The following is a 17,177-nucleotide window of genomic DNA, read 5'->3' on the forward strand; positions in this document are numbered from 1 at the left end:
TAACAGTACTGATACACACACTGTATTAAAGTACTGATGTTAGTGTCCCTGACAAAATAACTATTCCAACCAAATTCTACAGCCTTCTTTGTGTCACTCCCTGATGACAAATACATCATGTGATGTGATCTTAACAAGTACTCTAGTACCAATTTTAATATTCAAGTGCCAAATCTTAAGCGAGTATTCATAAAGTATTAGTATTTACTTCAGCCTAATTTCCACTACCCGATTGTTGTAGTGGAGTTACACGTACAACCTCCTGTATGGTTTCTACATGTGTAAAATGACTGCTGTAGTAATACATAAACAACCAGTGTAACAAATCACCCAATCCAATGTAGCAGAACAATACATGCAGGAACAATAAGAAACATCATGATTGATAGTCATGTGTATGGCTGACAATGTGTATTGCTGATTTAATTTATTTAATTTATTCATTAATGTCTATATAGCCCCCTAAGAACCTTGAACAAGGCTAATGAAAGCCTGGTAGGTAGAAACTGGACAAAACAACTACTTACATACACAAGTATGGTGACAACTTGATTAAGAAAATTTATTTGTAAACCTGATGGTTAATCTTGTTTATGACTACTACAAATAGCAGTTGCAGCATTTTGTCAATGACTAAAAGATAAGCTGAAATAGCTTAGATTTCAAAATGCTATATACTTCATAAATAATGGAAGTATATTTTATTAACCCTTTAAGGACCAAAAATTGTATGCATAGTCTACCCTGAAAGCCCACACGTTTTCTGATTACTGCGCATTTAGTGTTTTCAAAAATATAATAAGTTTATAGCATTGACAAAGCCCCTACAAGTGCTCAATTGTATAACAAATTATACTAAAAGACTCGCCTGACAATAATAAACAACATTATCTAACTTACCAAAGTGTACAACCAATGTCTTAAAAGCACTAAGGTGAGTTTCAAACACCTACACGTGATCAATTTCTTCGTGACACAATCAATAAAAACAGTCCACCATTTTAGTTTTTTAAAACTGTATCACGTGATCTTGTATATCAAATTATTCGCCTCTAAATAGTGAGCACTCTGAGCTTTATTTGAAGTTAATACGATGAACACAGCCAAAGTTATGGAGCGATTTCTACAAGGTTAGTTTTATTGTTGTGTAAATATTAAATGTTTGTACTTTGTTAGGAATTTTACACAGGCTTAGTTTTGCGAGATAAGTTGGCCTTATATATCAAAAGAATCGCCTATGAATGGCGAATACAGTGGCCCCTGTTTCGATCTAATAGCTTCATTTGTTGCAGAGTTATAGCTCTTTGTTTACTGCCAATAATCTTGGACGTAATATTACGGCGCTGGTCTTTCGAGCAATACCTACTTTGGTCGTAATATTACGGCAGCAGTCCTTAAATGGTTAATAGTCAGTGCTAATAAATCACCATGATTATGCTTTTGTACTGTTGTATGTGTGTATATTGTTATACAGTAGTATGCATATCTTAAGCATTTGAATGGTCTTGCAGGCTTGATAATGGGTAAAGTGATACAATTACACAAAATTAATATGATTGTGTATTTCAACTAACATCTGTCATATTAACATCCACTCCATCGCTGAGATATTCCTTCACATCCTCCAGCCGACCACAAGAAACAGCATTCCAAAAATCCGAAATGTTATGCTACATTGAATACATGAAATAACATCATAACCAGAACGTATAGCTATGCAGATAACTTGTAGGTGGCATTCACAATTATTACAACTAGAAAGAAAAATTAGGAAATTTAAGTTGGATTAGGGATCAAAAGTAAAAAAGTTGTGAGGTTGTCTATATCTGCAGATAATACTAATGGACATTTAATTCCTATAACCGAGTTAGGGATTAAATGTCCATTAGTATATCTGCAGGTATAGACAACCCATCTTGTTTCACTATACTTTTTAGCTATTCCCTTGTTTCACTATTTCTTTTCCTTTGATCCCTAATCCAACTAAAAATTCCTTCTATAATATTATGACTCATGAACCTGCTCAGAAAGGCAACCTGATCCTAAAAAACAAATTAAACAGTAGGAATAGTCGATTCTAATCTGCTTTTATTATCATGTGAGTTACAACTCTGTGAATTTAATTGTGGGATACAGTGACTTCAGGGGCGTAGCCAAGGGTGGGCATGGGTGGGTATTTGCATAACCATCACAGTTTCTTGCCCTACCATCACAAGGAAGCAGTCACTTTTTATCGCCGTTTAGCTGAATTACTTTCCAAACATAACACCATGACCTACAGCAGCACTCTTGCGTGGCTTCACCGTTTGTTGTCCTTTTCTCTTTTAAGATCTGCAGTATGTGTATCCGGGGAAGCCGTTCCATTTCTTACAGATCGTCTGATGCTTCCCCGGAACTGGGCCTTGTAAGTGGCCCTAGGGACTTTAATTGTCCCCATTATTGTTGTTTCAGTTGTGTCCAGCACACATGCCTTTTGTGTTAGGGATGGTAGGCGGGAATAAAATATTTTTAAAAATCACAAGTAGCTCAAGATCAGTTCACACGAGGATTCACAGCAGCAAACAAAACCACCCTACTTTATATTGTAAAGTGTAAACGTGTACCTCATTTGTTGAACCATGACTTCGAAGAAGGGATCGAGATAGATGGTATATCACGTGATCCATTACGAGGGAAAATCCCTTGGGAACTTCTTGTAATTACACTTCATGTAGACGCACGTGCCACGTTCCTTGACGTGGTTTAAATTCGAAATTTAAAATGGAATCGAAGCATGGTACACTATAGTCGTGGTACAGTATCTCTAAGTCACAGTGAGTGATAATCGCCAGTAGAATTCAGTGTGGATGGTGCTGGCGGCAAAAGATTTACTGTTTCATTGGACTTGTCCAGCGTAACTTTTTGATAAGGAAAGTACCGTATAGCCTAACTGACTGCTGATGAAAGAAAAACGGGAAAACGTACTCTTCTAGAAAACAATAATGGCATATGCAAATGGAGCTGGAAGGTCAAGTCATTATAAAGTGTCACGTGCACAATTTGTACTGATAAACCGAGTTGTGGTTTACACCAGATTCATGCAAAATATGCATTGGCTGCTATAAGTCTGGGAGGAAGCTTTCTTGGCATGCTGATATTTGTGATAAGACTCGTAGTTCATAAATTAGCACCCTAGCCTTTATTTGGGGCCACGTGGCGTTTACTTGAAAAAGCATTACATATTGCTGTGGTGGTTGGTCTGTTTGCTATACTGCCAGTTAATTGTAGTAAATATGTGATGAACTATTTACATTGATGGTTCTTGTAGGTTCAGCAGTTTGATGTCATGTGATGTTCGGCTACGACGATCGTCGGTGGATTCCTGGCCTACAAGTTTAATAAAATAGCATATAGCTAGTACGTAAATGTTTGCATGCATGCAAGCAGCATTTGTACACACTATAGCATAGGTAGCTGTAGGCCTTGTGTGCATACACTTTCCATATTTTTCTTTGATAATGTCTCGCATGAAAGTGAGCGTGCATATTTCTTGTGTGTGTAGTTAAGTTGATGTTATGCCCAACCATCAAATATTGGCTGGCTACGCCCCTGAGTGACTTGAGGCTCCTCCAGTCACGCAATAGTTACAGGACTTGAAATCCTCTATATTGAAGAATGGTGGAACCACAGATGGTAATGAATTACAAAGCCAGCAATTATATAGTGTGAAAGTTTGGGCTTAGTCAAGAAGACTGACTGGCCACTGGTTTTGCAGGAAATGTGCAAGCTGCTCATTTACATCAGATACTGCATAACTTTATGCTAAGGCAAAGCCAAGGCTTTAAAGAACAGTTAAAATACACACTTGTGAAGTGTTCCTATGCTCATGGAGGACAGATGTTTTAAAAGCCAATCGACAGCTGATACAAGTAGCTCCCTACTAGCACAACAAAATATAAGTATACTAAAACATGTACAATGAGATCACTTAGTGGATTATATTGCCAGCATTACAGTGGATGACAGTTGTACTGTGCAGACTTGGATCAAATTCAGTACATGTTTAAATATAAATACTACATAGAAATTTTTTTCAAATGCAATCAATATAGAAATACATTATTCTGATCTATACGCATAACATCATTATTTTTGTCATTACTGTAACAACTGTTATTAAACTGTAAGGCAACATGCTAGCTGTATGTATGTACAGTGTATGTGTACTGAACACTACTGATTGCAACTAATAAATATCAGATCTTCTATTGTTAGCTATCAAATCTAAATATTTTCTGTGCAATGCTAAAAAGTCTTTCGATGGATGCACACAAAGTCATCACTCACAAAAATTAGAGAGCTACTATAGCCAACAGGAAATATGTAGTTTCCAGAACTAAAGTAGACCCTCCCCTTGTGGTAAGCATGGTTACAATAGCTAAATGCTAGTTAGAAAGGACACAATACAATTCCTTGGCCATGTTATTGATGCAGAAGGAGTTTCAGCAGATCCTCAAAAGATCACAGCTATCACTAAGATGAAAACCCCATCATCAGTTTCAGAACTCAGACGCTTCCTTGGAATGACCAGCCAATTAGAAAAATACTCACCCCGTATTGCTGAAATGACCAAACTTCCCAGAGAGCAAGAAATCAGTATGGCTTTGGGATGTAGACCATGAAAATGTTTTTCAACAGATCAAGCAAGAAATGGCTTCCAACAGAATCCTTATTTGGTATGACCATGACCCTTCAGCTGAGACCAAGATTTCGGCCAATGTTTCTGCATATGGCACTGTACTGGAGCTGTCTTGTTATAGAAAAGTGAAGATCATTGGAAACCAGTGAACTATGCTTCAAGGTCTTTAACTGGCACTGAGTCCAGATATGCACAAATAAAGAAGGAAGCCCTAGCTGCTACTTTGGCATGTGAACACTTTTCTGACTACATACTTGGTAAGCACATAGAGATTGAAACAGATCACAAGCCATTTGTTCCTTTACAATCTGGACACCCTACTAAGAGTACATTTCAGACTGAGATTTAACTTCACTGTCCATCATGTGTTACTCTACACTGCTGATGCTTTTCACACATACCTTTACTCATTATAAATGACAACATAGAAGATGGATCAGGTGCTAGCAAACATTGCTCAAATGCAGTCAAAAAAATCATTTAATACAGTACAGCCAAGCCCAATCAGGTCACTAAACATGTGCACAGTTATTGCCAACAGGGTTGGCCAGAAAGACATCAGAGGTGAATTACTTCAATACCGGTCTGTACATAATATCTGTGATGGACTACTTTTGCATGATCACTATTGTTGCTCCCAAGTCACTTCAACATGAGACCTTGAGTAAGATCCATCAAAGACATTAAGGAGTTGCCTTCATATTTCTACTTCAGTATGGTGGCCAGAGTAACCAACCAAATTCAAGAGTGTTTAAACCAATGTCCAGTTTGTATGAGGCAAATGCCTCCACCAAAGGAGCCACCAATATCACCACTACCTAAACACACCCTTGTGTATAAATTGCATTGTGTTTGTGCACACTTTTATTATGTGAATCATACTGCTAGTTATAGTGTAACTGTATCAATGGCTTGTATGAGACTTAATGCTTAGCTGTAGTCAGTAATACAGTCGCTAGCCCAAGTGTGAGTGTGTATTGTATATATTTCAGGCAAATCATAGATGCCACCCACGTCACAAGTAATATAATTATTCCAGTTGGGTGACTCACCTGAAAGCATGGGAAGCTACAGGAATGCTTTGCAAGTGCATTTATATGGGACCATGTAAATTTCGATTGTGGATAACATATGTACGAACAATGACAAGATGTTCCTGAGGCCAAACATAGATGTATTGACACGAGCATGCAACACCTTTGATTGTGGGTACGCAATTAAACACAAAAAGCCAAACACAAGATCATAATGATGTTTATAAGTGCACTAAAGTAGTTACTTTACTAACTAATGTTGTGAATATGTTTACAGCGCTAATGGCCAAATCAATCAAGTGCCACACCCAGGACCATATGTGAGTGATATTGTACCTGGTGTCTACAAAACAACAATATAAAGGTGAAAATGCAACCTGCACTTAAGTAGTTACTTTACTAGCTGAAAGTATGCAGTAAAACAACCTTTCCAATAAAAGTCATCTAGAAAATATATTTGACGTATGTATTGCAAGTACTGTATTGGGAATATCAAGTTCGATTAGGGATCATAGAAAGAAAAATAGGGAAACAAGGGAGGTCACCTACACCTGCAGATATACTAGTGTTAGTAAATAAACTTCCACTAGTATATCAGCAGGTGTACGCAGTATCAATCAGTTATCACTAAGAGTGATTAATAATCAGGCTATGCATGCAAACCACAAATAGCTTATAGTCATAATGGGTATACTAAATTGTGCATGAGGAGGCTGTGTACTGTTTGTTTGCTTGTTAAGAATTATGCATCACAAAGCCCATATTTTATAAGTCAAACAGCATGTATGAATGATTACATTGATGAAAACTGTTATTGTGCAGAATTACATACTAGAAAATTGTAAAAATAAGCATTAAGCTACTAATCAGTTAATCAATTGGTTATAGGGAGCCAGTAATCAGCTATATACACTTGGTCCAGGTCACAACTTTACAAACATCATGCAGAACATGCATTATGCTTACAATCTTAATTCTACACATGGATAGGCCATTCCAAATAAATTCTCTGTCTACCACCCACATCTGTTTACTGCAAGATGCATGCATTTAGACTATGGTACAGCTCATTTAGAGGGTTACTAAATCACTTAGTCACCTGACATGCTCATTTTGTCACCTACATACAAATGTTCATTTAGTAACGCGCCCTCAAGCAATTTTGTACAGATAAATAAAAAGACACACTGCAGTACTTGATAATACTGTAATACTCTTCTTCTCCATATTCTACAAATATACTGGACAAATAGTAGACTAAGCGGCGTATCTACTGTAGCTCTAGCCATTACTCTGGTTACCAATCAAATAATTATTTTTGTGAGTGCTGTAAGGACTTCAGGAAGAAACCGCTCTGCTGTTCTGCGTTGCTCTTTCACCCCACACTCATACCCTGGCTATAATTTAAACCATAGACACCACAACCAACAGAACTAAGCAAGTTAGTAACCCCTCAGGCCCTTAGTAGTGCCCTTGCTGCACTCGGGATGCTACAGACTAGGGCCATCAGGTTTGCTAAATCATTTAGCTCCTTGGTATCTAACTATTATGTAGTTTATGCTATATACAAAAACACTGATTTATAACCTACTAGCATTGGTACCTGCCCTATGTGCAGGACCATTTCACATTTTCCCATTAACCACAATAACATAAATCAATGGATTAGTTAAAGATAATTATGTCCTAAAGTAACATGCATGGTGGTATGTTTTGTATGAACCTTATTCTGCCATCATGCAAGCCTACTAGTTATGATGTGAACAATGAACATGCCGGTTAACTGAACAGCAGAATTGCATGTAAGCTAAACCAATAATTACAAGTACATCAAAAAAATTTGGAATTTTCAACTAGAGTAGGGACCATAGCACATCAATAAAAAGTACTGAAACAAGTTGGAGTAGTCCATGATATAAATCACAGTAAAACAATAAGAAGTGTTATATCCCTACTGTGCTCAAGATACTGTAAAGGAAATGCACAGTAGGGATAACACTTCTTATTGTTTTAAAGTGAATTATTATCATGGACTACTCCAACTTGTTTCAGTACTTATCAATGTGCTATGGTCCCTACTCTAGTTGAAAATTCCAGATGTACTTGTTTGTAGGCTTGGACCTATTATGCTCAAAATTTTACCTATTATTCCTTCTAGAATTTCCCAAAATTTTTACCTATTAATATTCTTGTGTCTAGCCTATTATTCCAAACTTATTCTCATTTAGTTTCTGTAGCTAGTCACGATCTGACTGCTCTATTATAGTATATGAACGTTCTATTAGAGTATATCGATCTTGTATAGGCTTTCATCTCCTTTTCAGCCAGCACTCGTATAATATTGTTAGCTATATATCACTCTTAGTAGCTTGACCCTTTCTTCTAGCTAATCAAGAATAGACATGCCCCTTAATTAATCCCGTGGACATCCGATAATTCTAAAATTATTTCTTTAACCATCCTATTATTCTGGAATTATTCTCACGAAATTGGTGACCTATTATTCTCAAAATTATGCCAGCATAATAGGAGCAAACCTACTTGTTTGTTGACTTTTTTGTAAATAATTATTATAACTGGTGAACCCATGCATACCATATCTGAAAGGGCGCTGCACACCCAAGCTATATATGTTAATTATCATCTGAAAAGTGAAGTAACCATTACGCTTCGTTGTCAGCTATGTTCAACCCGTTACACAATATTTTGAATCAAGAACAGTTCAAAAAGCACCTCTGCAATCCCCATACTGAAAGAAATGGTGCTATGTACCCCAGTTATATTTTGATTATCATCCGGATGAAAAGTGAAGTATCCACTACGCTTCGCTATTGGCTATGTTCAGCTCGTTACACAGCAGTACAAATCAAGAACCGTTCAAAAAGCAACTCTGCTAACAAAAATAGCTGCTATGAAAATACAAACGATTTCCGTTACTAAGGGAAGCCAGCACATGCTACCACCAAATTGACACTTTTTGCTGTCAGCAAAGATAAATGGGACACAAAAGAGGACACTGGTAAGTCCATGAAGAATGCATTCTACGTACTGCAGTATGCCAAAAGGCACCTCTCGGGCTGAAGTGACATCGAACAGTGAAAAAATCAAGTCTATGACCTTAGCGGCTATCAAGTTACACTTGTCTGAAGGCATCAGTCAGTTACTAGAAAATTCCGTTAAATAATTGTTTTTAAATTCCGTAGCAACTTGTTGAAAGTATTTCAGGTCGATCTGAAAGCTTGTTTGGGATTAGTTTTACCTAACCAATACTGCCTCATCGTTGTCAGGGGAAATTGGGGCTGTTTTTTGGGTGATGTTATTTCGTTGGCCACACCTAGTCTCGCATGACCAGACCGCTTTTTTCTCTTTGTCATTGGGTATGGAGAAAAAAGGGTCTGGAACAATTCAAATCCCACAATCGTCTTGACATGTCATGAGGCTACCTCATAATATGCAACCCATGCGCTTTAAACTCCATGTAACAAGAATGCCACAGCACAACAATAAACAAAGACCTAACTTACCTAAACAACTAACAATCGATTCAATCTATTATCGCTTCAAAGGCAGCTTTAGATGCTGTAATTACGCGCTTGCAATTGATTGACGCAAGTGGCTACTATTTGAAAATGCATCACGTTTCTTTGGTTAACACTCCCCAATTATCTGGGGAGTGCCAAGACGAGTGTGGGATTCGAACTGTTCCAGACCCTTTTTTCTCCCTACCTAATTACAAAGAGAAAACAAAGCAGTCCACATGAGACTAGGCCACGCTTCCTCCTTTGTGGTCCCTACTATACAGTAACTATTGTACAGTATGATCAAGACGTGTGCAAATTATGTGGTTCGGTCCTATCATGCAGGCACTGTAGTGGTCAACAAAGAGTGTTTAAAGTAGTACTATTATTTTGTTGTACCTATACTTAGGGGTCCAGGAATTATGCCTGCATAATTTTGAGCATAATGATTGGGTAAAAGAATAGGGAATTATTCTGGCATTTTGAAGTGATTTTAAGAGCATAATTGGCATAATATGCAATTTCACGTAAGTTGAGATCGAGATACTCTAATAGAGCAGTCACCTACTCTAATAGAACAGTCGGTGGAATAATCTTTACTGTATTGCAACAGTGACTAAGTATCTTAGCAGCTAAAAGCTAAATTTCTTGTCTAATAGAACAACATAATATAACTGTACCAAAATCCTGCTAAACATGGTAAATTGCAAAAGTTGAACATGTTTTTATAAAACAAAGTTGTTATTTTTCCGGCAGCCAGAAATATTTTGTCAGGGCTATTGTTCCAGCAGTCCACTAGATTTCTCACCATCAAGCACACTAGTTGTATGCTATGCCCTGAGTATTCAACTTTAGGGAACGCATCTAGTACTGTAGGTTGTCCAGAGCAATCAACTTTAGGGGATGCGTCTAGTAGATTGCCCCGACCATTGAACTTTAGGGGACGTGAAAAGTAGCTTTAGTGTTAGGGGTAGGGTCAGGTTCAGCTTTGGCTTCTTCTTCACCTTCAATATATATTATATAGAAGTTACTCCACTCAGAGATATAATGTAGAAACTATAGCAGTTAGGTAGCTGGGAGCCACGTAGCACAATGGTTAAGATGCTGGGCTAAAGCACTGGAGGTACCAGGTTCGAGTCCAGCTAAAGGAATTTTGTGTTTTTCTATTTGTTTTCATTTGAGGACCTTTTTTTGTCAATATTTTTGTATCTCCAATTCCTTGTGATGTTAACTACGTACTTGTCTAAATAATAAAAACAATTAACCAGGAAGTATGCACCTGTGTGTTAAGTTAATTTGCCCAAAATTTTGCTTGCAGTATGTTAGGCCTCAGGGAATTATTCTCCAAATTTTCATCATTATTCTATTCCAAATTTCTCCAAAAAAGTTATCATTATGCTCTTATTATTTTCAAAATGTACTCATTATTCTCAAAAATATTCCCAATTTTTATAAAGACTGTTGCTATTGTTCCGGTAGTCACATGAATAAAAATAAAACTAGGCACTTACTATAATAGAACACGTAGGACAAATAGTACAGTGAGTCAACCTCACACTAATTGCAACAAAAGCAAACTCAACAGATTGTATTTCCTTATTATGTCCTCAATGACAGAAAAAAACGTCCTAAGTGGGGAACAGTGTGAAAATCACTGAAATAAAAATCCACTTTTTTGCTCCATAGCAGTTTGAAGTTTTAACAGTGTTTATAGTCATCTCAGTTAGGATACTACTTATATCAAAACTTATTATACCACTAAAAAGCTCTCACAGACAAATCTTTTGATATTAAAATTATCACCTTGGGAAGATGTGTTAACGAGTTATAATTAATAATATACAGTGTTATCAACAAGACTGTAGCAAATAACCTTGTATGACTACTCAAGTGTGTCAATACCATTGTCATGAGATATGTTTGTGCAGCCAGTTCCCTTGCAGTTACCACAAGCAGGAATACACTCATTATTGTGCTCCTTGCATGAGCATCTTAGATTACTGCAGTCAGTCTGGTAGTTGCATCTGATCACCCGTAGCAGATGTTCAGGACCAGGAGGTAGCGATGTTTGATGTGCCCTCTTCACATTCTTGCCATCCCCAGTCTCTGGGATGAAGTTTTACAGCTGATCCTTTCCATTCTTGAGCTTGAAGGTAAACATGAAGGATGTGGTACTTTGCTGCTGCTGAAGTTGGTGGTAAGAATTGTGATTTTACGTGGGATGTTTTTGAAGCCACCTTTTCACAGAGCCAATTATGTCGGAGGGAATCTAGTGTGTCAGTTATCATTCCAATGAGACTAGTACTAGAGCTTTTTCTCCCGCATCTATCACATCATGCATATGTGTGGAGGCTGAATCAGAATAGAACACCTTTGCTTGCTCACGGAACATACTGCTTGCTTTGAACTTACTAAGGAATGTCCCTTTTCCAATCCGATAGAGACGTGATGTTCCCAAGAATAGCATGGATGAAGAGGATGTTGTTACAGATGTCTTGACCAAGCTTTTCTTTTGCAGCTCTGATGTTCCAGATGCAAAACTTTTTTGTTTTTCTTTGGCTCAAGATGAAAAAAGATGTCATGGTAGTCGAGACTTGTGTGGTAGCAGAGCAGAACAATGAGGTCAGTGTCTTTACCAACTAGCACAGTGGTACTGGTGGTAGCTAGTCTAGCATAGCCAACCCGCGTGTGTAGCGCGAGGGTCTGGTGACAGCCGCATTCAGTACCTGTGTAGATGGAATGCAATTAAATTTGAAAATACGCGTTAACATGTGGACAATTTCCGGTAACAGAGCACGACAGCTACTATACTTGCACTTGAATAACATATATTTCCTCTACAAACCCTTACATTGGTGCTGGCTGTGGAAAAGATATAAGAAGCTCGCCATAATCAGTGGCCAAATCGGGAATAATGTCATAGAATGTCGTTAATTGGTCACTAAGCGATCTGATTGGACGCACCAGTTTTTCATAAGGCTGGCACAGGTACTGAATGCGGCTGTCACCAGACCCTCGCACCACGCGCGCGGGTCAGCTACGCCAGACTAGGTGGTAGCAGACTGAAGAGCCTTCTGAACAACCTAAAGATCAACATCTCCTGGTGCATGATAAGTTTTGTAGTAACTCTTGTACTCAGCATAAAAATAAATTGCTGCTGATTTGTTCAGTTGGACAAATTCTGGTCCTTCTTCATTGTGGTGGTCATGTTAGCAGCAACTGTCACAGCCTTTCCTTTTGACTGCCTCTGATGTGTCATATCTTTTGTGTTCATATTTTCATAGCTATCAAATACAACTATGGCATCCTTGTACTTTCTTGCTACATATTCTGTGTACTGGTGGCAGATTTCTCCATAATTTATGTAGAACCACAAAACCATGCATGGGATGCATTGTAGAAGTGTTCCACCATCCAGGAAATACTGAATGCCATCATCTGGGATATCTGCTAGGACACCACTTTCACAAATCTTCTATATTGCATCAGCAAGTGCTGGCTTGTCTGCTTCATGGAGCAAAAGAGAGGAATCAAAGAAAGCAGATGGATAGCTATACAGCTCATGTTGAAAGGCTAACTCCAGATCATCTGATGATTGCATAACAGTAGTAAGTCTCTGATCAGAAAGAGGAGCAGTGGATCAACCTGAATCCCTTCAAAAATGACCAAAGATGATCAAAAATCTCTCCTCAGATGACAAAAGTACAAGTCTCCCATTGCTTGATGTGCTTGGCATTGGCTCCTCTTGGTTGGTGTCTTTTGCTATTTGATGTGGGCTGCAGTATTTGCAAAAACATTGCTGATGTACTACTGTACTTCCCCAGGCATAGTAGAAATGCTTTCGTTCCTGACCTGGTTGATGATTGAACTACCCTTTGCTGTTAGAGTAGAAAATGGGACACCTGTATCTGCAGAAGTCTTGTAGACGGTGCACAATACAGGTTGTACATCCATTGCTGGAAGTAGAATTGAGAATGTTTGAGTGAGCTGGAATACTGAATGATCAAATTACCTTTATCTATGGTCCCTGGCTCATTCCTGGGTTTCAGCACCCAGTGTCAAGATTGAAAAAGTTTGCCCCGGTTCAAGTCTTGTTCAGTTAGTTAGAAAGTACTCTTCTCATGCTATCACCAGGATTAAAAAACCAATGAAAATATGTGTCACAAAAAGCGATACTGAGAAGAGGAAAAGTTGTCCTGGGCTGGAATCAAACCCTGGACCTTCAGGTTAACAGTTCTATGTGCTAACCCTTTGGCTGTTTATTCGTGGTTTTGACAGGAATGTAGCTCAAGTTTTCCTCTACACCAACACCTTCAATGCTTTGTAGAGAATGAACAGAAGTAGGTAGCGATTTGTAACAACAAACTTGGAGTTGCCAGATGATGAACACTTAATTTCATGTAAGTTTTATGTTGATACATGCTTTGGTTGTCGAGTTCACTATGTCACGAAACAGACAGATGGATACACAGACAGACAGCTTTATATAATACTCACATAAACTCTATAGCACACCATAACAAACAAAAGCCCTTGAATTCCTCTATCTAATGTCGACCATATCGATGTGATAACATTACCATAGTCACAGTTATTCACTGCAGATATGATGTAATCCATGCTGCACATTGAAAAAAAATTTTATTACTTTGGTGAAAAATCCCAAAAATTTACAAGTTGTTACCATTACTAAATTTGGTGCATATCATTCTGTGCATGCAGTGAAGGATGCTTAATAATACTCCAACTATACTGATTGCTAAACAGGTTAGTTTACAGAGAAAACACGTTGAACCATGTGTTTTTCGTACAATCTGAACATGTACGATATAAAGTTCCTTTCTGGCTCTCCCTTAATTGCTACACAAATATACTTACACATCAATCAAATAGCCTTTCGAGGAATCTGATGAACAATACCTTATGCCCATTAACCAAAGTATGCAGAAATTACAATGCCTTGTTTGAAAACAACAAGGAAGACCATGTTGTTGGTATGAAATGGGCAAAAATCAAGAAATACTTTACAAAACTTTTGATAAGGAGAAGCTGCTAATGTTACAATGGAATAGTAGAAATTGCCCACATGCAAAGAAAACAATAACATCACTATAAGGCCAGGCAAAGTTGATTTATAGTTTCTCATCACTCACCCACATCATCATAATCATCCACCCTGCCACCACTAAATTTGCTATAATTGATTACCTGCAACAGCATTTCAATGTTTAGGCAAACTAGCATTATTTTTAGCTACAGAATTAGTTTCTTCCTGCTTCAGCGGAATGGTGCTAAAATTTTGAGGAAGTGGCTGATGAAAAACTACCAATCCACTTTGTCTGGCCTAACATGCACTACAGAAAGCTCCATGCATATAAGGCCACTCAAAAGAAATTCTGCTTGCTGTCTTTCCCCCAGGCATTTTCTGATATAGCTATTAGTAAAGTTTCCAAAATATCTTCACATGTATCAAGTGTACAATACGAGTAGCTACAATCTTAATGAGTGTGTAAAACCATAATACATAAGTTATCAGGTGAGCCGGCACAGATATAATCTAGCTTAGCCACTATTTCTTTGTGCAGTGCCGGTAGAGAAAAATTGCTATACAACTGAGACTAGCTTAGGCCAAGCAAACTTGATTAATTGTTTCTCATCCCTGCCCACACCCCTTCTTACGCCACCACCTCTAATATCACTATTGCTGTTATTAATCACATGCACACATATTTTGATGCTAAGAAGGCTAGCTATCATTTTACAGCACAGCAAATGTCACTTGCACCTCAGAAATGGTGGTAAAACGTAAGCACTAGTTCTTAAAAGTCTTTGGCTAACCTTTATAGTAACAGACAGCTTAATTTGGAGTATTTTCTTTAATAATGATAATGAAAAATGACCTCCCACCCGCATGGAAATTCAAATCTTTGTGGATGAGAAACAAGTAAATAATAAAGTTTGCCTGGCCTTAGGCCTCTCCAAGAAAATTCATTGTTTCCCATTTCCTGCCCACATGCAAAAAAAATTCTCTTCTTATTCATTATTGGGGGTCTGCCACTTCTCGAAGGATGTACGAGATTTTGAAATCACAGTGATATTTTGATTTCGTGATTTCTGTGATTTCACCATGTTGACTTTCATGGAGCTAGAACAGGTCCAGAAGCTTTGTCATCAGTAATCTGGATGGTAAAAGTTATATCATCACTAGTTGGGATGCAAAGATGCTGGGGCCATAGCCATGCACTGAGCTGGCTGAGATCCAAACAATTCCACCAATTACATTTCATAATTATTACCATCATCACACACTCAACATTATCAAGAATTCTTTTTTTACAGAACTGTTAAGGAATGGAATGAGCTGCCACCATCTAGTTATGACGAACTCCTGGAACAACATTAATAAGTCAATTTATATTATTGGATGTATATCAGAATATTGCTGTCTTTCCAATATTATAATCATAACCAGTAGCGGTGATGGTTCATGGTTGTAGTTGTACGGTAGCGGTGCTGATGATTAATAGGCAAGCTAACAGTGTAAAAAGGCTGTCTAAAAATGGATTTCATTTGCTAGAAGCCATCCCAGAACTTTGTGCATAAGTTATAATTTAACAAGGGTAAAAAATAGGCATGGGTGAAGGGATGCCGCACTAGTATTTTTACGAGATTTTTTACGAGGCAATCCACAACTTATCTGCCCTCTCTATTGCCACACAATGTTCAACTAGACACCACTACCCTTACCACTTCATCTAGGTACGTAGCTACATGAACCAGCATTCCTTCTTTCCAAGAGCTGTCACTGACTAGAATAATTTGCCAACTTCAGTGATTGTGTTAGAAAGCATTAGCATAATGCTACTACATACATTAGTGGTCACAACACACTAACACAGGTGTGATAGTGTTGTCCAAACTGGCACATCCTTACAAGAGTAGTATGCACACCATATTAGTCACACTAATAATAGTGTGATCATACATGTATACAACTGAAAAAAACATTTGGAGTGAAAGGGTAGAATGTAATGGGTATATTATCAAAGTCAACCACCACTCATCATAGTATTATTGTGAAATATTACATCATCTGCAGTTTCAAAATTGGTGTAACATTCCTGGAATGTCAACAATATACAAACAGTACACAACACTATTAGTCAGTCAGCAACTTACTGCTTTCAAATCTCTACTTAAACATTGTATATAAAACCTATATCACCAAGCCTGGAGTTTGATTGTGGGTTTAATTTCATTCAACTGAGGCTACCTTAAGATATGTACGGGCCCCCAACTGATCATCAGTATACAAAATTTTCATCTCTCTACTGTTGAATGGATTAATCTAATGGAAATTCTGTGAGTTAATATTAATCAAGATTAAATTTACTCTTGGTTAATGCAAATTGGTTACTTTATTGATACAAACATACCAGCTTTGTTCCCTGACTTGAACCGTCACTACAATAAAGTGTATTTATGCATACCACACACAAATCACATACTTCGGTGAAATATGTGATGTGTAGGAGATGATGGTTCACATTTGCTAACTAATGGACAAATGTGAACTATCATCTCCTACACATCACATACACCACAGGAGTGCAAGCTACGTATAGCATACAACACATTTAGAGCATACATGCACAAATACACATTTTATTGTAATGTGTCTATGTAATGGCTTATCACAAAACGAGTTTATTTATAGCATATAAATTCAATAAAATGTATGCTTTTCTATACATCCTACTACCTCTAAATGATAAAGGATGCCAAGAACACCTAATTTTTAACACTAGAATCATCTATAATAACAGAAAATAGTTTTTCATTTACAAATCTTAGTGTCATGTGTGCTTCACACACTATATCCTAAAAGTGTGCCTGCACCCCAAGGGTGTGCTGCTGGTTAAGTGTGCTATGACCACCTGAGTTTTA

General features: G+C 37.6%; 1 protein-coding gene across 1 annotated transcript in view; it reads right to left on the reverse strand.

The window, feature by feature from the left end:
• The window catches only part of LOC136257642 (myotrophin-like), a 37,139-nt gene that overhangs the window by 12,836 nt on the left and 7,126 nt on the right, over positions 1-17,177 (reverse strand). Inside the window, exon 2 of the mRNA XM_066050893.1 lies at positions 1,575-1,670. Within this exon, the coding sequence (XP_065906965.1) occupies positions 1,575-1,670 (96 nt within the window). The remainder of the gene's footprint in view (positions 1-1,574; positions 1,671-17,177) is intronic.

This window comes from Dysidea avara, chromosome 6, assembly GCF_963678975.1.
Source record: "Dysidea avara chromosome 6, odDysAvar1.4, whole genome shotgun sequence".
Classification (NCBI taxonomy): Eukaryota; Metazoa; Porifera; class Demospongiae; order Dictyoceratida; family Dysideidae; genus Dysidea; species Dysidea avara.